The 21,877-nt window shown below is 41.9% G+C and overlaps 2 protein-coding genes and 1 pseudogene across 4 annotated transcripts; all 3 read right to left on the reverse strand.

Moving 5' to 3' along the window:
- Positions 1 to 122: 122 nt before the first annotated feature.
- LOC148119611 (peptidyl-prolyl cis-trans isomerase A pseudogene) lies at positions 123 to 853 on the reverse strand (annotated as a pseudogene).
- Positions 854 to 915: 62 nt separating this feature from the next.
- Positions 916 to 5,223, reverse strand: Slc10a5 (solute carrier family 10 member 5). The gene has a single exon (XM_048420727.3). The coding sequence runs from the start codon at positions 3,647 to 3,649 to the stop codon at positions 2,237 to 2,239; it is 1,413 nt and encodes a 470-aa protein (XP_048276684.3). The 5' UTR covers positions 3,650 to 5,223; the 3' UTR covers positions 916 to 2,236.
- Positions 5,224 to 6,749: 1,526 nt separating this feature from the next.
- Positions 6,750 to 15,541, reverse strand: Zfand1 (zinc finger AN1-type containing 1). 3 transcript variants are annotated; one of them, XM_048420252.3, is made up of 8 exons: positions 15,426 to 15,541; positions 13,626 to 13,668; positions 12,838 to 12,877; positions 10,899 to 11,026; positions 10,728 to 10,819; positions 10,030 to 10,151; positions 7,795 to 7,929; positions 6,750 to 7,711 (listed from the first exon to the last, which is right to left on the reverse strand). In XM_048420252.3, the coding sequence occupies exons 1-8, from the start codon at positions 15,478 to 15,480 to the stop codon at positions 7,541 to 7,543; spliced, it is 786 nt and encodes a 261-aa protein (XP_048276209.3). In that variant the 5' UTR covers positions 15,481 to 15,541; the 3' UTR covers positions 6,750 to 7,540. The 3 variants fall into 3 exon arrangements, with proteins under 3 accessions (XP_048276209.3, XP_048276208.3, XP_048276212.3); XM_048420251.3 differs by having other exon boundaries at positions 7,795 to 7,950; XM_048420255.3 differs by lacking the exons at positions 12,838 to 12,877; positions 13,626 to 13,668; positions 15,426 to 15,541 and adding an exon at positions 12,167 to 12,303 and having other exon boundaries at positions 7,795 to 7,950.
- Positions 15,542 to 21,877: the final 6,336 nt, after the last annotated feature.

Genomic DNA, 21,877 nt, shown 5'->3' on the forward strand with positions numbered 1-21,877 from the left:
ATAGGGAAAGGCATATCCTTAAGAGTGGTATTTCTTTTTAGGGTTAATGACCACATTGTCTGTGGACAAGAATACAGACTGGTCATAAGTACTAAAAAATGCATCAAAAATTTCAGTCATAATTTTTTTTTCTTACTTAGTTTTTATTCATAATCATAAACTTAACTCTGCAATCCAGCTAGACTTGAAGGGGAATGAGGAAAATATGGAACCCAAAGAACTTCAGTGAGAGCAGAGATTATAGGGTACTGCGAGCAGATGGGGCTGGGGTGCTCTCCTGAGCTACAGAAGGAATGGTCTGATGGGTAAGAAGTCAAAAGAATTAGAATTGTCCACAGTTGGAAATGGTGATCTTCTTGCTGGTCTTGCCATTCCTGGACCCAAAACGCTCCATGGCTTCCACAATGTTCATGCCTTCTTTCACCTTTCCAAAGACCACGTGTTTGCCATCCAGCCACTCAGTCTTGGTGGTGCAGATAAAAAAACTGAGAACCGTTTGTGTTTGGTCCAGCATTTGCCATGGACAAGATGCCAGGACCTGTATGCTTCAGGATGAAGTTCTCATCCTCAAATTTTTCTCCGTAGATGGATCTGCCGCCAGTGCCATTATGGCGTGTGAAGTCACCACCCTGGCACATGAATCCTGGAATAATCCTGTGAAAGGAAGAACCCTTATATCCAAATCCTTTCTCTCCAGTGCTCAGAGCACGAAAGTTTTCTGCTGTCTTTGGAACTTTGTCTGCAAATAGCTCGAAGGAGACGCGGCCCAAGGGCTCGCCATCGGCCGCGATGTCGAAGAACACGGTGGGGTTGACCATGGCTGCAGCAAGCGGTGAAAAGGGACAGCGGCGTCTGCAAAGCGGGGCAGTCATAAATTTTTTATGACGCAAAAATCTGTCCCATGAAGTTTATATAGAGGTGTGTGTTTGCAGTGTTATAAATTATAATCCAGAGCCTCAAATATGCCAGATAAGCACTCTTACCAAACTGCAAACCCCTGACCAAAGATCAATTGATTATTTTTTTGAAGCATAGTCTTCATTTGAGTCCTAGCTTGTGCTTTAACAATTTGTTTGAATAAGCATATTAAAAACTTGTACCAGTATGAGAGAAAAAAAATCAAAATATGTCTCATGCTTAAATCTAAGTAAGGAAATTAAGCAGAGCAGAAATTATTATAAAACAGCCAGGCTGGCTTACGTAAAATGTATCAGCGAGACACTCATCCTCTTCTTTGCACAGAAGCAAAGAACGGTATAATAGAAAAGTGTGCGCCTTAGGCAGAGCCACAATCTGAATCAAAAGAAACCCACAAAATGGCAAAGACTTCTATGTAAAGAAGTTGTAGCGAACAAACTAGAACGCTGTATTAAATTCACAGCAGAGGGTTATAAATGCCTAACCCAGGAGTAGGGGGCTTTATGTATGTAGCAAACAGGTTTCTTTGCAGTGAAATTATGTAATCCAAATTAAACATTAAGATTAATATGGCTGACTAGAGTTAGCAGTGAGAAGTCAAAGTTCATTTGGAAGGTTTGGAAAGCAGCACTGGGAATGGGAGGAGGCTGCTGCAGGTATCAATGAAACATTTCACAGTAGCGAGGTTGACTGTTTAAAAAGACGGATGAGGAGGAGACAAGCTCTCCAGATAAGTGCCCGTGCCTTTGGGGTGGAGTACAGAAGTCAGAAACACATGCAGCTGTGGAAACAGCCTTGCTGTGTTTATTCAAGACAGGCTGCTTCCAAATGAGCTAGTGGGGCTGCCAGGGGAGTGCCAGATAGAAATCTGCATGTTCATTTCCTGGGTAAGCATTTGCTACCCATTGTAAGGACAGTCTTTCCTTAAAAACTTAGGATACACAAGATTCAAGATTCACTGGTTATTTCCATTGCTGTTCCTCATTAAGAGACTGTAAAATCATTACCAAACTAACAATCTGCAAGGGCATCTTAATCCCCCTTCTCAATATGTACTGTAGCAGTCACTGGGTGCTTATTATGGGTAGCATGTGTGTGTGTGTGTGTATCCTATATAACATATACAATATATAACATTTATATACATATACATGTGTAGCATATTACACACACAAATATACAAAACATACAAGTATTAGAGGAAATACTCTCACCTCCTCGTCAAGCCTCTGAGCAGATGAAAGGCGACTTTAGAGCAGGCATTATTTATGCACAGTTTGATTCTTGGCCAGGGCAAGGGTTAGCAGTGCTGCGAATTTTAGACTAGGGGAGCTTTTTCAGCTTCTGTGCTAAGGGTTCCTAGTTTCCTAGCCTTGTAGATCAGAAAGAGCAGCAACATTTCACATCCAGAACACATGGCTACTGTAAAAGGAGCCACAGAGGCTTCATGTGCCTTGAGCTGCGGGAAGGAGAGCTGAATAATGGCCAGGGCTAAGAAACTATTCAGCATCCCACTTTCAATAGCAATCGTTTTGCAAACAGGAAGAGGCAGCATATAGACTTTAGCAAAGAAATAGCCAAACATAAAGCCCAGTGCAGGAACCAAAAGCCCCAAAAGAAGCACGTTTACGGTAGCCATTCTCAGAAACACCAGTCCCATCCTGAAAGCCAAATAGATCCCTACAAACATCAAAGTCAGACTCAGAGGCTGAACTACTCTCTCTAAACAGACTGCTTTATCAGGTGTTCTGTGCTTGATGACCACACCAATTGATACTGGTGTCAGAATGAACAGGAGTGTAGACACAATCTTTAAAATAGGAACATGAAAGATACCTGCTAACCCTAATAGCCTACTATATAAGTAAGAATTGACAGGCATCATTATCAGGGCCAGGGATGTCGACGTGCAAGTCATCAAAATGGCCAAAGTGACATCTCCTTCCAGAAGGAGGGCAAACAGATAGCCCCCACCTCCTCCTGGGCATGTGCAGGTCATCACAAATCCAAAAGCTTGTGCTTCGTGCAATCCCAAAATCTGAGACAAAAGGAAGCCACAGAATGGCATAAGAAAAAACTGTGTCACTGCCCCAAGAACTATTGGCAGAGGTCGTTTCCATACGGTTTGAAGTACCTGGAACTCAATCTTGCAGCCAAAGGCACATTTATTTAAAAGGATCATCGATAAAACAAGCAGCAAGATATATTGATTGACATGCACTGGTGCCTGGAAGAGGCTGTCTTCTGTCTGTCCGAGCACTCTGACTTTAACATCTGTTATCTCTTCAATGAGTCTTTTGTGCCTACCTTCAGAATCCCAGAGTTGAATGGTCATGTTCGTCTCTCCTGGGAAAGCCATTAGGCTGATGGTAAAGTCTGTGGTGTCCCGCGAGGTCTTGGTCACGTCCACCACCTGCAGCACCTTTGCATCTTCTACTTTCACCGAAAGGTAGCTGGAGTTCGGCCGTCTGTCCTTGTAACTGGACCTTACGATGACAGTTTCCTTTGTCTTTGCAAATGACAGTATTTCTGAATTTTGTGTATTCAGGAAACTGAGAAATGACTTCTTTGCTTCTCCTGAGGTCACCAACAAAAGTAGGATTACAAAAGATTTTCCAAACATTGTGAAAAGTTGGATAAACCGCACGTGGCAACTCAAGTTTTTTTCTTTTTTTTCTTTTTTTTCAAAAATAGAAGGACATTCTTGCAGGTCCCCAGTGGCAGAGAGCATAAATGTGGGTTAGGTAACAGCTGTGGTTTGGTGGATCAAGGTCCAGGAGGAGGGACCGTTGTGCTTGTAATGAATATAAAGCTACCTAGTGAGGGACACAGCCAGTTTCTCTGTGGTTAAGGAAACTGAGAAGCCAACCCTTGCATTAACAGGTGTCACCACCACAAGCACACACTGGATCTCTCTTCCTGAGTTCCTTATTACTTGAGGATAAAGTCTTAGAACCATTTTTTTTTTCATTTTCTTTTGTCCTAAGGAAAACAATGAAATAAAAGAAGCCGGGGGCGGAGGTATCTACAATGTATACCAGTGCTTGGAGATCATTATCACTATTCCATCCCGTCAGAAGCAAACCGCATATCTACCTACATGCTGGTGTGACCAGAGAGTATTGGGGAGAGAGAAGGAGCGGACAGGGTTGAGGGAGAGGAAGGCGGAAGGCTGTAGGGGACAAAGGGTAGACAAAGAGGGAATTAGTGAAGACTGACATATGAAGCCAGTTATGAAAGACTAGAAGTCCCTTCCTGCCAGGCTGTCTTCCAACAGAGTTGCACAAAAAGAAAACCACGTGAGGTACAAATGTGCCAGTCTGCTCTGAACAGGAGTCCTTGAACTCCTAGCCCTTCTCTAGCCCGGGCCCACTTCCACCTGTGGAAATGCTTTTTAAATAAACTGTCTCTTTTCTGACCACCCTCCATGTGTCCATCCCTAGTCCAATTCCTTGTTCAGGGACACAAATAACTGGAAGTTGAAACAGGTGCACTATGCACCCTGACTCATGCCTATAATTACACTGGGGCCCTACACTGAAGCCATAGTGACCAAAGTACAACTTTGCTCTCTTGACGTCAGTCACGTGGCTGCCATCAGTGACTGCAAGGGTTAACCTCGAGAACTTCCTTGATGCTAATAGTTTTTTTGCAGTTCTAGAGCAATTCTATCCAGCAAAACAAATCCTTAGACGACCCTTGCTACCCGTTGCTCGAAAACGTCTGCCACGGTCACCAGGAACTTGAGAACATAAGAAGGCAGCCTGGCGAAGGAACGGTTGTTACTGGGACAGAGTGGAAAGGCACCAACCTCAATCCTAATGCTCTAGCCTTACTATGCACAGCAGGGCCATGGCAGCTATCAACTAGCCAAGCCACGCCTCTGCTTCTATGGCTAAGGAAAAGCAATCCACAAACTCTACTGTGCATTTCCCAAATGAGAGGATGCCAGGCAGTAAAAATTCAAATAAACTCCCCACTACTACAATTGCATATTTTACTTCTGTGTTAGAATACAAAGTAATGAGCGTCACCGTGACATTTTCCGTTGGACAGAGTGTTGTAGAAAGGCATGCAGGTGTCGCTCAGCATCATTAATTTATCTCCATGTAAGACATTAAGAAAACCAAAGACATATTTACCAGTGGCAAGAACAGGGACTAGGACTAAGCTCTGCTCAATGACAGTAGTAATTTTCCAAGGAAACTTTTTTTTTTTTTTTTAAGAATAGAGTATCACGGGGCTGGAGAGATGGCTCAGAGGTTAAGAGCATTGCCTGCTCTTCCAAAGGTCCTGAGTTCAATTCCCAGCAACCACATGGTGGCTCACAACCATCTGTAATGAGGTCTGGTGCCCTCTTCTGGCCTGCAGGCAGACACACAGACAGAATACTGTATACATAATAAATAAATAAATATTTTAAAAAAAATAGAGTATCACTATGAATCTCTCGCTGGCTGTCCTGGAATTCACTATGTAGGTCAGGCTGGTCCTGAACTCACAGATCCATCTTCTTCTGCCTTCTGAGAGCTGGGATTTAAGGCATGAGCCGCCAACCTGTTTCTGAAGGAACTTTAAAGTGACAGAAACACCTGCCACTGAGAAGACTGAAACAAGGGAGTCACAAGCTTAAGGCCAGCTGGGCTACACAGTAAAAACTTGTCAAAATGAGTAAAGAGCCCAGTGGGACAGTTCAGTGAATAGAGCACTTACTGCCCGGGTGAACACCTGAGTTTGAACCCCAGAACCCACATACTGAAAAGTTTGGGACTAACACCTGAACACTGCAGCTCGGAAGAATCCTATTGCCCAGCTCTCTCATGTATTCCCCGTCCCTTAGGCTGATGCCCATTGTTATCAGGGACTACTGAGTTCAACCGTTCATCTGTACTCCTCTCCTATGTTTTGTGCATCTCCCAGGACGATTTTAATTGTCTGTGAGCAACGGAAACACCAGGGAGGATGGGGACAAACTTACTCACAGCCTTGGGTTTTCTGCTTTCAGAGTAATTTGGACACAGGGAGTTAGGGGGACTGGGACTCTCATCCATACCTTGTCCTGTCTAGACTATGCGTGCTTTAGCTGCCACTTTTTAGTACCCAGGATGTTTATCCCTGGCGTCCTCCCGAGCTGCAGGCTCCACCGCCTAGGACCTGGCCTTGCTTACAGACTGTACCCACTTTGTCGGCCCCTCTGGATAGATAGCTTTGTTCCTTTTGTCTGATTAAGGAAAGAAGACATTTTTTTTTCATCCTTCCTAGATTTCAATTCCTGTCACCCTCATTTGCCCTCGTCTCAAAAGGTATTTTTTTTTTTTTGGCATTTAGTTTTCATTTAATTATATGTGCTGACCACCTATTGTGTGCAAGTAATTGCAATTAATATAAGTACTGGTTGGAAAACCTTTTGGGATCTCAAAAACAAACAAACAAACAAAAAACCAAACCAAACCAAAACGAACCAAAACCAACTTTTGGTATATGGATTTTTAAACATTATTTCTATCACCAGTGTGATAGTTTCCCATTAAACAGCTCTTGGGACGTGGCTATACTGTCTGTGCACTTATTTGCAACTTCCTTACAATTTTGTGTGACAGTTCTAAGTGTATGTCTACATATCTTCACTGTACCTAAAAAGGCAATTAGGTATTAATGTATCAAGTAGGTATGCGAGTAACTCTGTAAAGGAATGAATTCAGAACCTGATAAAAGCCAGAAATTAACACTTTATCACATGGACATGAAAAAGATGGACCTGAAGAATACCAAAGGAGCATGTGAGGTTATCCTTTTAATTAAACCTAAAGTCATGAAAACTGGCACAGAAGGGGAGGAATTAAAAATACTTTATTTCCTCCTTTAGTGAAATCTTTCATACACTATAGACAGAAACATTCATTCTCAAGTGTAGACAAAAAGCCTTCCCCAAAAGGACTTATTTCAATTTATAGATAAAATGCAATAATTGCTGGTGTATATTTTGCTTTGGTGCAATGAAAGAGATTGTAACAAAGCAGTCTATTCATTGCTCTTCTCATTTCTCTATTCTCATACATCATACCAACAAAAACATGAATCCTATTGGAGAAAATTCATTACCAGAAATATATTCAGTGCAATTACATGATACCAAGAAAATAACTTTCCCTTCTCAGATATGAGGTTTCTTATCCAAAGCCTTGGAAGACTGAGTGAGAGAAAGGCTAAGATCCCACAATTCCTGTGCATATTCCAATCCACACATCATCATTTACGTACACAAAAGGTTATGTATCCTGGCCCCTTAGTCACAGGCTTAATCGCAGGGCTTCCTTAAAAGGAAGACGACGAGTGCCGAAGAATCTGCCATAATAATCCTGCGTCCTCCTCTGCCATAAGAATGGAAAAACAGCTACAAAAATAATACTTCACCATAACTACTAGTACATAGTTTAAATTTAAAACACAAACCTGGAACTTAGTAGAAAACAACTAATGTAAATTATGACATAATGGAAATAAATTATAAAAAAGCAACTTTCAGAGTTTTTTTTTTTTTTTTTTTTAAGTATCTGTCATAAGAGAACCTGACTGTAAAGAATGATTTCTGCTTGGAAATTCTGGTCTAATCCTTGAGTGACTATTCCAAGTAAGAGTCAACATTTTTTAAAAACTGCTCTTCATCGTTAAGATACTCCAAAATGACATTTCCTCCATTATATAAAGGGCAATCCTCCTTAGTGATCCAGGTTTCCAAAGTATGATCCAAGGGCAAGGCCTCTCCCGAAGGGACGTGACACAGCCGCAGCTTCTGCCGAGAGAGGAACAAACCACACAGTGGTGGGCACGCACTTGTGGCCAGCGCCGGGAGGAAGGGTGGGGGCTGCACGTTACCTTTGCCACCAGCTTGTTGTTCTCGTTTCTAAGACTGGCTAGAGAGGCTGCAGAGTCCACCACCTTCCCAATGCTCCACCGGAGGCAGAAGAACATGGCTTTGCTCTTCTCTTTGCTCCCCTTTGGTAAGTAAACCTGAAAGTAAATTCTCTCTGTCTGTGTAAGCAAAAGTTAACATATAGATTAGACACATGGAATAAGACATTCCTTTCAGCTAGTGGTACCCTTTCCTTTCTTCTTTTCGTCAAAGTAGGAAAACGCCATAATACAAGTTTCAGTGAGCAAACCAACGGTGCAGCCCATCTAACTAACTCTATGTCCCAAGGACCCAACCCAAACTCTAGCTAGGTGATCCTGTGTCATGACAGCTGTGTGACCGGTCTTATGTTCAGGGCCTGGGGCAAAAGGAGCTCTGTCTTTTCTGTGTTGAGACCTGGACTGAGGCTTCCCCTCAGAGCCCCCAGCCACTCCTGAGTTAATAATGAGTTCCACACAGACAGAGAGAAATCGGGAAAGCTGATGGGTCATTCAAGATCATAGAACCCTAAACATAGGCCCGCTGATCTGTTCTGTTCAGGAACAAATTGGTTTCTATCGTATTCCCTGGAACCCCGTCCCTATCATCCGAGAAACAAGGCTTCTGATAGAAAACACCGTTTGTATGTGAATGACTTTACTACTTATTGGATGTAGCAAGACTTTTGAGAACAAAGAAAAATACTTTATTAATAAAACAGGGTTTCAGAGATGGGATCTCTACTATATAATCTGTGCCTTACCGTGTTCTTTGGTTGTATTTTGTTACTTAAATAACTTTATTTTTTTTAAAAAAAAAATAATAATAGGGGGAATAGACTTCCCTGATTGCTAAAATTTGCTTTAGGGAGATTGTCTTCACAGGTCACCTCCTGGACAATAACAGTGCTACTCTCAGGGAAGAGTGCCTAACGGGAAATGTTGGGAACAGCTGGAGCAACGTTAGGAACTACCAGTGGGAGCAATGCCTAGCTCAGCGAAAAGGAACTGAGCCGTGCTGAAGGTCAGCGGGGTGTATTATGGATGAAGACCTTCAGAGAGATCTGCTGGAAGCCTCAGTTCTGCCCACTTCATCACCACTGCGCTGCTCCCACAGGGAAGCAGCAAGAGTGCAAATAGGAAACGGGGAAAGGAAAACTTAGAGCCTCTAACAGTATGTCTGAGGACCAAAAACAAGCCAACAGGAAGCTGAAGCAGGAGGTTTGCGAGTTTGTGAATTTAAGAACAGTCTGGGAAACCCAGTGTCTAAATAAGTAACAACAACAGAACACATAAGAAAGAAAACTATAAAAGCAAACCAGCGCTGTCAGGGCTTCAGAACAGGTAGTGCGGAGCTTAAGGGTGGCTAAGTGGGAAGTAAATAACAGATACAAATATGGCTCTTAGGGGCAGTCTAAGGGACTGCCTGCCGAGCACTGGCCTAGAGACTGCCCACACGGCAGCACAAAGCACAGCTGAGCCTCCCTCGCAGCACAGCTGAGCTCTCCCAGCTCAGGGGCTGCGACTGCAACAACCCCAGACTCTCTCTAGGGCAGAAGCATCACCCGGCTGAAGCTGAGATCTTGAAGCTGACGCTCTGGATGGGTGGGTTAGAGGAAAAGCAGAGAACTACCAGGGAGGGACTGGGAAGTAAGGAGAGAGAAAAATACAAGAAGCCCGTCAAAGTCAAAATGGACTTGTGGAATCAATAAACTTAATCTTAAAACGAAGTAATAAACCTAACAAATCTAAGAAAACATTAAAGAAAGTTATTTGGGAAGCAGTGAGAGACATTATATAACATTTCCCATAAAAAGGAACATGTTATAAAATGAAAACAACTGGAAATAAAACAAGGTGTATCCAAGAAGAAATACAAAAGCTAAAAGAATGGCTTCTAAAATAAGCAACGGAAACCAGGTCAATTCCTGCCATCCTCAATTAAAGGCATACAACAGAATAAAGTGCAGTTACTAGAATGAATGAACTAGACCATAACTGGGGGACAGAGAACTACTAAAAACGGAGGAAAAGTGGGCCAGGAAAGAAGGTCATGTTCACTGCCACCTACAGGGGAAACAGGAAGCAGTGTGAAGATCTACACAGAGTCTACAGCTCGTGGTCTTCAGAAGTGACCCATGTCAGGTTTACATTTGTATTCGATAGGAGGGAGGAAGAGAGAGGAGACCTCAGCACACGTGACACGCTTGCTTGTTTCACCTGCGGCAGCGACTTGTCCCCGTCAGCATGCATCTTCATCTTCATCAGGGCCACCTTCGCAGCTGTCCCGCTGGTCTTCGCGCCTTTCCGGCCTTTACTTACTGCCCCTCCTGACTTGGAGTCTAAGGAAGAAGTAAAAGCATGCAAGTACTTTCTTATTGCAATTTCCAGATTTTCTTTTTTTTTTCTTCTCTTTCTTTTCTCTTGTTTTGAGACAAGCCCTCCCTATGTAACCTTGGCTGGCTTGAAACTCACCGAGATCCCCCTGCTCTTATAGGATTACAGAAGTACACTGCCATGCCCAGCTTTTCCGTTCTGGCCATCAGCCTACATAAACTGCACAGGACAGCTCTGTTAAGTACATTTACATGACTAATGGTCAATCTAAGCAATTTCTACCTCAGAAAACCCACATGGCTCAAGGCTATATATAACTCCAGTTTCAGGGGATCTGATACCCTGTGATCTCTAAGGATACCAGGCATGCAAGCAGTAAACATATATACAAGGAGGCAAAAATACCCATAGAAATAATTTAAAAATAAATAAAGTCATAGAAAAGAACGCAAGTCCTACACTGCAGCTGCTAACAAAGCCTCCATAAGTGGTGATCTGCAGCGAGAGGCAGGAGCAGTGCAGTATGGGACGGACACCAGGAGGCCAAGCAGCCACACGCTTCCTAGGATGCTAGGACTCACCAATAATGTCTTTGACAAGTTTCTGTGTGGCAGTCATTCGAGGCTGTGGGACCTCCAGTTTTTCACACCCATGGTCGGACTGATGACGATGTCTACAAGAAACAGAGGAATTGGCGCTCACTCATGTACAGCTAAACAGGTACACAAAGCTTGAAGGCTTTAGGTGATTACCTTAGGCAGAAGTTCTTCTCACAGTAGGGACACACAACTGCCACGAGCTCTACTTCAGTACAGTCCTTGAAAGAGCATGGGTAAGGTTTGTGTTCATCTGCCTTTGGTCTCTCCTTGATTATATTCACCTAAAGCAATAAGGGGGGGGAAATGGCACTATAGTTCCCATTTGCGACAACACAAGAGCCAGTGTTAGAGGACATCATCCATATCATTCTTATTTAAATTTATTAGATTGTTATATATTCTCATATGTTATTATGAGAAAGGAATACTAGGCTTATTCCACTTTGGCATAACTTTTTCTAATGTGTTGTAATTATATTTAAAGTTAAATTAAAATGACTATTCAGTTTCCCTACCTTTTTATTGAGGTTCGGTCTTACTATACAATAGCCCAGCTGGCTCTGAGTCTGCAGTATTTCTATTTCGGTCTCCTGAGTGCTGGGATCCTAGGGGGTACCACTGTGCCTAGTCCACTGCCTACAGTCTTCCTCTCTGCGTTGTAACACTGCTACACAAAGATGCCCTATCAAAATCTGCCCAACTCATCAACCCTCAAATGGGGAGTCACAACGACTTCCTATGCCAGTTTTAGAAACTGAACAATTCAGGACACAGTACCCTTAAAAATTCACCCGTGACATGAGGCAATTCTCAAAATCATAAACTAGTTCCCATGCTATGTAAAAGATTTTATTATCAGAAAACATTACATCAGAACACATTTTTTTGGAAGGAAACAAAAGAAGCAAATTAGCCACATTATTGAGCATAGAGTAATTACATTCCTGGAGTTAAGTAAATCTAAGAAAAGGATTACTTGAAATTGGTAACCATAGGACAATTCATTATATTAACAGTAGGAACATCTAGTATAATTTAAAAAAGAACTAAATTTTCTTCCAAATTTGCTGCAATGACCTAAAGGTAGAATTATTTTTTACTTGAATATGTATCTGAAAATCTAAGAGCTATTCATAAAAATCAAATGATAGCATAAGAAAAAAATTGTAGAGGGCCAGACTTATGTTTTATAAGAAATATAATTTTACTATGATGTTAAATACAATACATCCCTTCCATTCAGTCTTATATAATATTAACAAGTAATGTAATTTTTGTTTTCCTCAAATACACCAAACAAAAGGGTCAGATTTGGACTAACACCCAAGCAACCTTAGTTTTTTATAATTGAGAGAACAGAAGTGAAGATTCTCCAATAGGGCTTGGCGAATGGTAGCAGGGATAAACCAACTGAAAGTTACCTCAAGATATAAGCTGCTGCTTCCATTTAATGTGGGGAATTCTCAGTTAACTCCTTGTCTGCCTGCCTTGGGGAGAAGCAATGCCAAGTAGTATCTGGGCTTCAGGCTTTGGACAGCTGCTCCAGATGTCTCAAGAGACCCACCTGAGTCCACACTAAGTTTCATTCATTAGTAGTGATAAGGCTGTTAGTCTGGTTTCTATCTTCAGCTTCCCTTCTCAATCTATTCATCTGTTTGGAATCTGGATAAGGATTTTCTTTTGTTGGACTAAGGGTTTGCTCTTGGTGGTCTAAGGCTGACTGGGTCCAAACACTTGACTACCACAGCACCCTATCAGCAGACATAGTGAAAATGAACACTACAGTGAAGGACAGTGATCTGGTAGGACAGTGTGACGTGGGCACTGAGGTCAACGTGAATCACAAACACACAGCCCAACACTGTGAGTGGACTTCCAAATATTATGAGGATAAAAATGTGAAAATACCAAACGAGTAAATTTTCTTCAAAGAGAGAACAATATTAGAAAAGCAGCAAAGATTCTTTATATAACTAATTTAGGATGTTAACTTATATGTCTGGCGTACCGACTAGCTTTAAATCTAAACAAATTCTAAAAGTACACAAGTACAGATATATAAATTGTATCAGAGAAGAGAAAATAAACATACCTCAGGACAACCATGAGCATCCTTGCTTCTGTGTTCAAGGCTTAAATAATTTCAAAAAAGTTTATTTAAGTGCAATCAATTAATTCACTTAATGATAGCTGAAATAATTTGGGCTATTCTAATATCTCACATCCTTAAGGATCCCTAAGTCACTACACTAGTGACTTTAATGTAAGAACCTGAAATCCACAGACAGAAGGAGTATCCACAGTCTCAAACGGAAATGTTCACCTGCAATCGAGTTCTCTTTACTTCGAGTGCTTTGAAGTACACACAACCTTCTGTCTCTGCTGAAAGCAATCAGCTGAACAAAGTACTGCAACGTCAAGGCACGTATCTCAAACCCTTGAGTGGTGCACAGCGCACATCGCAAGTGACGTGGCCAATCACTATCCATCTTAAGATTGTTATAGGTCGGGCTCTTTTCATCCATTGACTAAAATGCAGAGAATAATCATGGCTGGATTTTTAAAAGCTTACATTCTTTATATGTGAACATTATTTTCTCATTGTAAATTATGATACCCAATCTTCAAATCCACATTTATGACTGCATTTCTTGAAACTTAAAAGATTAATGATATATATATATATATGGGTAACTAATTAGAACTATGACTAATTATGACTAGTCAGTTTGCTTTTCCCACAAGTGATTACAATTCTGAATATCAACTGTCCATGGCTAACATTATAACTATTTTCAAATCATTCTAATTCTCAGAAATTAACCCCATATTGACAAACACCAAAGTTCATTTCAAATCCTACATAAAAACTTAACTTACCAAAATATTCCTGAACAACCATCACATACAAATGGAAGAAAATCTAAAATTGGAGGAAAATAGGGTAGGTATTGGTGAGTATCTGATTTTGACTTAGTTTTCTTAAGCAAAATGAATCTTACTGGCCAATTCTATAACAAAATCTTCTTCCGCCAGGCAGTGGTGGGACACGCCCTTAATCCCAGCACTCAAAAGGCAGAGACAGGCGAATCTCTATGAGTTCGAGGCCAGCCTGGTCTACAGAGGGAGTTCTCAGTCAGGACTATTGTTACTAAACAAAGCATGATACATTGAGCTTCAAGTCCATACCCAGAAGTTAGAGATACATGTGTCAATATGAGAAACTGAAACAGAAGAATCTGCAGAATTTCAGTATTTTTCTTTGGATTTATTTCATGTATGTGTTCTTGTGCTTCGACACACATGTGGAGGCCTGGGAACCAGCTCTGCATTCCACCATGTTTTTGAGGCAGGATCCCTTGTACTCCTGCCAGTGCCCTTGGCACATGAGCCTCCTGTTCCAGCGCCAAGCTCCTGTCTCTCAGGGGACTTTTATTCACGGAGCCACCTTGCCAGCCCATTATGTCACTTTTCAGTGTGAAGAACTGGGCATGTTTGCTAATTTGAGACAGAGTGATCAAGTAAATATTATATGTCATTCAAGGAAGCCTAAGAGGAAAAGTTATGATCAAAAAGCTTCCTACCATCCACACTTAATTTTAACCCTTTTCTGTTATTTCAAGAGTCAAATCTCATCTTAATTAATATACACTAAAGATATGTGAAACTGGGAAGGATGAGCTATATCACAAATGATAGACATTTTAGACATAAGTCAGCCTGACCAAATGAACACAACAGTCAAAGCCAAAGACTAGGTTTCCATAGGAAAGGACTACACGGAAACAAGTTTTGATCTGCTGAGCGGTTCATACCTGCAGTCAATGGTAAACACATCCATAAGTAACAATGGCTAGAAGTACTCTTGTCTTTGCTTACCACAGGTATGACACTGATCCAGGCCAAATCTAACATTCAGGAACTTGCTACTAATTGAAGCTGCAGCAGGATGAAGCCCTATATACACACATTTGGACTGCAATTCAGTAGGCAAAGGCTGCGCAGTCTGTGAGTCTAAGGCTTGAAGAACTTGTTGGCCACAGGACTGTAACACCGATCGCCAGGGGTCTTATGTTTATGACTAGGGGGTCTCTGTTCAATGGAGAGACCATCTCCATATTATTTATTAAACTTTTCTAAAATGCAGCGTACTAATCTGCCACTAACAACTTAAGTGAATCTGGCACCAAAATCAATGCTCTGTTTGTTCAAACAGTGATATTAAACAATGGTTGAATGGGAGAGCGCCTAAGGACCTCCTGGGGGGTCAGAAACCCCGAGATTTTTAAAAACCTAAGAACACAGTTTAAAACTGATTTGTTTGACTCATTCGTCTGAGGAAAAAACATTACTGAAGAAAAAGTCTGAGAGTGGATGCGGCAAGGTCGTAGTGCTAAGGACCGAGGGGAACTGGAGCCCTGATCCACGCAGTGGCAGCCCAGCGCTTTTCGGGCAAAGCGACCTAGAAGCCCTGAGAAGTCTGCAAGATCAGCTTTTGGATCTGGGTGGAAACCCAGGGGCCACACGTTTCGCCCCTAAACTGAGGGACAGCAACAAAGCACCACCACCACCCCGGAGGGCCGCTCGCGCCTCGCATCCTCCCTCACCCGCCGCCACCGCCCCGGTCGTCAGAACCCGGTCCCGCTCTCCCGCGGGCGGGGATGGGGTTTCCAGCGTCACCTCGCTGCCGGCAGTGCTGCACCTGGCAGTGCTGCCCGATGTCCAACTCCGCCATCTTTCCACGGCCGCAAAGGCGGGGAAAAGGGGGAGAGGGCGGGGCAGCGCTGCGTTCACCAACCCGTGGCTGTGCAGGACCCGGGGACGGGGCGGGGCCCACGGGAGGGGCGGGGCAGCGCTGCGTTTACCAACCCATGGTCTGCAGGACCAGGGGGCGGGAGGCAAGGCGGGGCTTTGGGGCGGGGCCCGCGGGAGGGGCGGGGCAGCGCTGCGTTCCCGAACCCGGGGGCGGGGCGGTGGGGCGGGGCTTCGGGGCGGGCAGCGCTGCGTTCGAATGATCCGGGGGCGGAGCCTCGGGAGGCCCACGGGGGGGCGGGGCAGCGCTGCGTTCACCAATTCGTGGCGTGCAGGTCCCGGGGACGGGGATGAGGGGGCGGGGCTCACGGGAGGAGCGGGGCCTGTGTGAGGACCGGAAGTGTCTCGTCTCGTGCTGTGAAGAGGTTTAGCATTCTCAAGGTTGGGGCGCAACCTGGTAGCCTTCAGTTCCTGGGGCCCTGGTTCTCGCTCTCACGTTTTAGAAAAACCCAGCTCCGCTTTTGGAAACTGCACCCTCTGTTCTCCGCGCCGAGCCTTCAACTCGAGAACAGCCTCAGGATGATTTCTTGCTTTTCTTAGTGACAGTAATCCCAGAAGTCAGCACAGCCCCGGCACAAAATGTAAGAATCAGGGGACATCCCTGGACACTGGTTACCATTGTCTTGATGACTCAGTTTGAAGTAAATGCACCCATAGTGGAAGCATTAGACTTTTGTTTTTTATTGTAAAGGTTTCTTTTTCTTGTCTTGTTATTTCAATTCTGATAAGGAAAAAATACATATACTAAACTTGTTAGGGCTCAGTGTAGAGAGCACACACTCACTCACTACCTAGGCAAGCTGCCATGACACAGGAGGAAGGGAGCTCTTTGGTGCCTGATGAGCCACTTCACAACTATGAAGAGGCGCTTCCTTGTAGGTGGGGAGAAGCAGGGCTGTCATTCCACTGACAAGATACCAGACACCATTCAGTAGATGAGTGACCATCAGCTGCTCTCATGACAGGAACCTGAAAAGTATTTACTGTCTCCCATGTGACTTCAGAGATTCCCCAAACAATATTCTCCTGGAGAGAGAAGAGGATCTAATTGCCACACACCACGCTTTTTCAGTGCGTTCTGGGCATGAGAGCTTGGGTCCTTATGCTTGTGCACCACCAAACCACCTTCCCAGCCCTCAAGATTTCTTCAATCTAAGGTTCAACAGTTCACCGAGTTTTTATCAATGTTTTATTTTGCTGGTGAAGTCAAGCAGCAGCAAGTTTTCTAGAATATTACTGTGCCTAAATTTTTAAATAGGTGACAAATATATAACTCATCAATCCAATCATAAAAGAAAAAAATTGTTTTCAGTTCTTGAGGATCTCACAGAGCATTAGACGGTTAGAATAGCCAAGACTGAAATTCAACTGCTCTTGTCTCGGAGTCTTCTTTTCTGATTATTCTTTAGACATTATTTACAAAAATCGATTTTCTCCATATATTTGTGCTTGATCCTTTCATTAACTACATCCTCACAGTGATGAAATTCCAATGGTTTCTATATCAGAAACTCCTCTGCCTATAAACTTAATTGTGACAACGTTCTTTGAAACATGCGCTCTCCATTTCGAGCAGCCTAAGTACCTGCTTTGTGTTCTTTCACAATAAAACTTAAGTGCAAAATGAAGGTTTTTATTGCACCACCATTCCCTCCCTCTCTAAAGTGGTCACCACACCAGGAAGCCACTTTCCGCCTGCCCTTTCTTATGTGCGTTCTGGAACAGCCACTAAACACAATGGGGTCTTCCTTTGAAACGTTGTTTCATTCTCTCTATATCAATTTCTCCCGATTATTTTTCCTTGTAAAAAGTTACTTTCTTGCCCTATAGATGTTTCCTCAGTTCCTCATTAGGTACAGAATTCTCTTGTTTGTTCAGTAAAGCTTTTCAGGTGTGTCCCCAACTGTTCTTCACAATGTGCAATCAGCTTCTCAATGTCTCCCTCCTGGCCCGCAGACCTCTGGGCTCTTAAGTAAGCCTATACATTGCACATGCCATTTTCTTTTCCCTGGAATGTTCTCTATGACAAGGGTTCCCAAATTTCTTTGAAACTAAAAATCATGTGCATGCTTGTCAATAAATAACAGCTGCTACACTCCTCCTTGGGTCTGATTATGGGGTGGGAGATGGCTATGGGAAGCAGTATAATTGGCTACACACGCTTCCTTATTGAGTAATTTAGGAAGCCCTTTGTCCTCTACTCCACCTTCAGCATATAATCAGTCACTCATCATCTTGCAAGGCTTGTGTGTGTGTGTGTGTGTGTGTGTGTGTGTGTGTGTGTGTGTGTGTGTGTAGGCACAATTCAGTCCTCCAGAACATCGACATCTCTCCTCACACTCACCACGTATGTTTCTTAGTGCCACTACCCAGGTTCTATTATAATTTGATTCACCCTCTCTATTCCTTTCCCCCATCTCTGCCTTGAATTTCTATGGTCTACAAAATGAAATCTATTCTTGGTTCAATTCAGCAAGCAATCTGAACATCTCCTACATTTGAGGTACTATTTTATATCTGACAAAGAATTAAATACAACATAGTCTACAGCTACATGGAGCTGGAGATATCTGAGATGGACTGTCTTTGTTTGGCACTTAAAAATCTTTCCAAATTTGACCCAATGTACCTTGTCCTTGCTCTCTTCTGAAGACATCATCACACTGCACTGTCAGCTAGGCCCTTTGCACGTCTGTTTCTTTTACTTGGAATGTTCATTCTTCTGCTGTGACTAGTCCATTTCTACCTTTCTACTAATCTTTTCTTTAGAAAATCTTATTTTTCCTAAACGAGACTCAGTCTGTTGCTTTTATATGCATTTTACTTCTTCTCCACAGATTTGTCCCAGGGTTGATTTTGCATTTTTTAAATGTGATGACTGGTTGGTAGTATTTTCCAATAATTTATAACTTCCCTGAAGTTAGATATGGCTCACTTTATTACCCATGATATTAAAATTGTATTGAGCCTACATTTTTAGATGCTAAATAACTTTCATTGAATAGATTACTGAAAAAGCCCTCTTTAGAGTCTTCTATGCACTTGCCCAAGTGAATTTACCACAGGTCCCTGTGCCTAACTCCTGCCTTCCTTCCCGTTGTATTCTTGTGTTATTTCTCCTGATTTGGAATGTCTTTACCACATCCTCACAAATCATCTTTCTACCCACAATCATGTGCTGTGAAATGCTCCTTTGTACACTGTAAAGATTTGTCCCTTGAATTGGTTTACTAAAATGCTGACTGGTCAGTAGTCAAGCAGGAAGTATAGGCAAGGCAAGCAGACTAAAGTTTCTGGGATGAAGAAGGGTGGAGCCAGAGAAACAGAGAGGAGATGCAGAGAGAAGTAAGGTAGGCGTGCCTTACTGAGAAAAGAAATGTGGTTAAATTAAGTGGAAGAGTTAGCTAGTGACAAGCCTGATCTATTGACTAAGAATTTATAATTAATATTAAGACTCTGGGTGGTTATTTGAGAGCCACTGCCGGGACAGGAAAACTCCACCTACAATCGTGTGTGTAAATAATGTCATCCTCACAAGGCTTCCCCTCCTTCTTCTGCTATGAAGTCTCTCTTTTAAATGCATTCATTGCATTATCTTTTTTAAAATTTGGTTATTTACAAAGTTTACTATTGTTCTTACAAGTATTTCCTCGCTCACTAGGTTGGCCTATGCCATTTTAAATTGATGTTGCATTCATTGTACATTCTTTTTCCTCTATCTGTGAAATCTCATTTTTTTTATTATTCCCAAGGGGATAGAGTCATTGTTCTCAGCTATGAGAATGGAAAAGTGATCACAACCTAACCATGTGAAAAATAATGTTATTCTGTAGTGGCAGAGCTGTAAATAGAGGAGAGACACAAGAAAACCACCGACCAGCTCTGTTAGTAACAGCTCAAATCTAGAAACACAAACAAACAAACAAACCAAAGTAAAACAACAACAAAACATTCACCAGCAGTAGAAAATGTGGATGAGTTATGGTACAGTGGTAGGCAGAGATTTCCTGTGCCCCAACAGCTCCCAAATAATCACTCAGAAACTTACTATTAATTATAGATGCTCTTCTGATAGTTCAGGCTTGTTGATAGCTAACTCTAACATTTTCAGTTCACCTATATTTCTTATCTATGTTTTGCCACATGACTTGGTGCATTCTCTCGGCACGACATGCCCACCTTGCTTCTCCCTCCATCTCCTGGCAACTTCCAAGACTTTGCCCTTCTTCATTCCAGCATCTTTAGTTTGCTTGTCCTGCCTTTACTTCCTGCTTGACTACTGGCCCATCAGTTTCTTATTAGTGATGAGAGTAATACATATTCACAGTGTACAGAAGGATTATTCCACAACATTTTACCCTTCCTGTCTAATTAAAAAGGAAGATTTTAATTTTAATATAGTAAAATTATACACAGCAACAACAGTTATCAAGTGAAAATTACAGTTATAATATCTAGTTCATTTGTATTTAGCAAAATATAAATTACATATTTTATCTTTGTGACTTTTAAGATTTTATACCAAATTTATCTTTTATCATAACTAAGGAAAACTTTAATTATAATTATCTAGTCTTCAACTCTGTCAAAGACCCCAGAAGGATGAAATGTTACCTAATAACAGAGATATTTGGCTGCCTGGACAATCACCCTAAATTTTTTTGCAATGTTGGGACATCCATCTTTCTTTCTATCTTTTTTTCTTTTTCTTTTCCTTTCTTTTTTTTTTTAAATTTTTTTGAGACAAGGTTTCACTGTAGCTTTGGAGCCTGTTTTAGAACTAGCTCTTGTAGCCCAGGCTGGCCTCGAACTCACAGGGATCCACCTGCCTCTGCCTCCCAAGTGCTGGGATTAAAGACATGCACCACCACCGCCCAGTCCCATCTTTATCTAAAGGTCTAGAATGTCTGACAGACTTTTCTCTGAAGCAGAAAATTTTGATGGACTGTTCTACCTTGTCTTGGCAAAGTCTGGCAGTCACTTTATCATGAATGCTGATGGTACAGTTTTATCAGTGCACTGTCAGCAATTGAGAGAAGGACAGTTTCTTTACCCAAATTGCTAGCTTTGCCAAAAAGAAAGTAAATTCTCTATGGAGTTTTTACAGTGCCTATTATGTTCTCTGAAGGAAATTGTTGCTCCCAGTAGCAGACATGTCTCACTGTCAAGAAAAGACTTAGGTTATTAAACATATTAACTGCCATTGAAGTAGGTTTTTTAAAAAGACTTATTTATTTATTATGTTTACAACACTCCTTCCATGTATGAAGGTACCAGATCTCATTAGAGATGGTTGTGAGCCACCATGTGGTTGCTGGGAATTGAACTCAGGACCTCTGGCAGAGCAGTCAGTGCTCTTAACCTCTAAGCCATCTCTCCAGCCCTCATTGAAGTGTTTTAAGACCATCTATCTATCTAAATATATCTGTGTATGACCTTGAAAACATGCCTAATATGACTATAAGTTTGACTATTATAGATGGTTATTAATTTGTATTTCTTAATTATACATTGCACTTTCTTTGGTTTTTCAAGATGGAGTTACTCTGTAACAGCTCTGGCTGTCCTGGAACTCACTTTGTAGACCAGCCTGGCCTCTAACTCACAGAAAGCCATGTGCCTCTGCCTTTTGAGTGTTGGGATTAAAGGTGGTGACTCACCACTGCCCAGAATATACATTACATTTTTAACTGAGTTGCATAAATGCAATACCCCCAACAAGAGTAGAAATATACATGTAGTATAACAAAAGTAGCCTCAATATTCCAAAGTCCATACCAATGTGAAATATTGAAGACTAGCAATTGCTTTTACAGTTTAAAAGTAGATTTAATAATTTATTCCTTTATTCTATCATTTCTACATCTTTCCTTTTTCTTTTCAGAAAGAGATCTCTGAATCTAATCTCTTTTATTCAGCTTTTTTTTCCCTGGCCATTACCAATAACAACTTATAACCAGTACCTTCTTAATAAATAATAAATATCCACAACCCATCTTTTTGGAATGTGGGCATTATTTTCTAGACTACTTCCTGTTGTTTGGGGCACTGATAATCTTTGTAGGAACCTTGAGGAAATCATGATAATTGTTAGGTCTTTTCTGGAGTATTCAGTGAGGCTGAATCATCTCAGTAAGTAGCCTTAATATAGTATGAGGAATGGGTCCTTTTGTCTTCTCGCCCGGCTAGCTTACACCCGAAATCATCACACAGAAATTGTATTAATTAAATTACTGCCTGACTTCTTATTGCCTAACTCTCACATCTTGATCTAACCCATTTCTATTAATCTGTGTTAACCACAAGGTCATGACTTTTGG

This window comes from Myodes glareolus, chromosome 16, assembly GCF_982192425.1.
Source record: "Myodes glareolus chromosome 16, mMyoGla1.1, whole genome shotgun sequence".
Taxonomy (NCBI): Eukaryota; Metazoa; Chordata; class Mammalia; order Rodentia; family Cricetidae; genus Myodes; species Myodes glareolus.

Excerpts from the sequence above, each read along its gene's own strand:
- Slc10a5 (XM_048420727.3), bottom strand. The coding sequence starts at position 3,649 with ATGCTCTCTGCCACTGGGGACCTGCAAGAATGTCCTTCTATTTTTGAA.
- Zfand1 (XM_048420251.3), bottom strand. The coding sequence starts at position 15,480 with ATGGCGGAGTTGGACATCGGGCAGCACTGCCAGGTGCAGCACTGCCGG. Across the intron at positions 12,878-13,625 it reads GGTTGTTCAGGAATATTTTG|CCTTGAACACAGAAGCAAGG; the intron begins GTAAGTTAAGTT and ends AAATTATTTAAG. Across the intron at positions 7,951-10,029 it reads GGGACAAGTCGCTGCCGCAG|ACAGAGAGAATTTACTTTCA; the intron begins GTGAAACAAGCA and ends TTGCTTACACAG.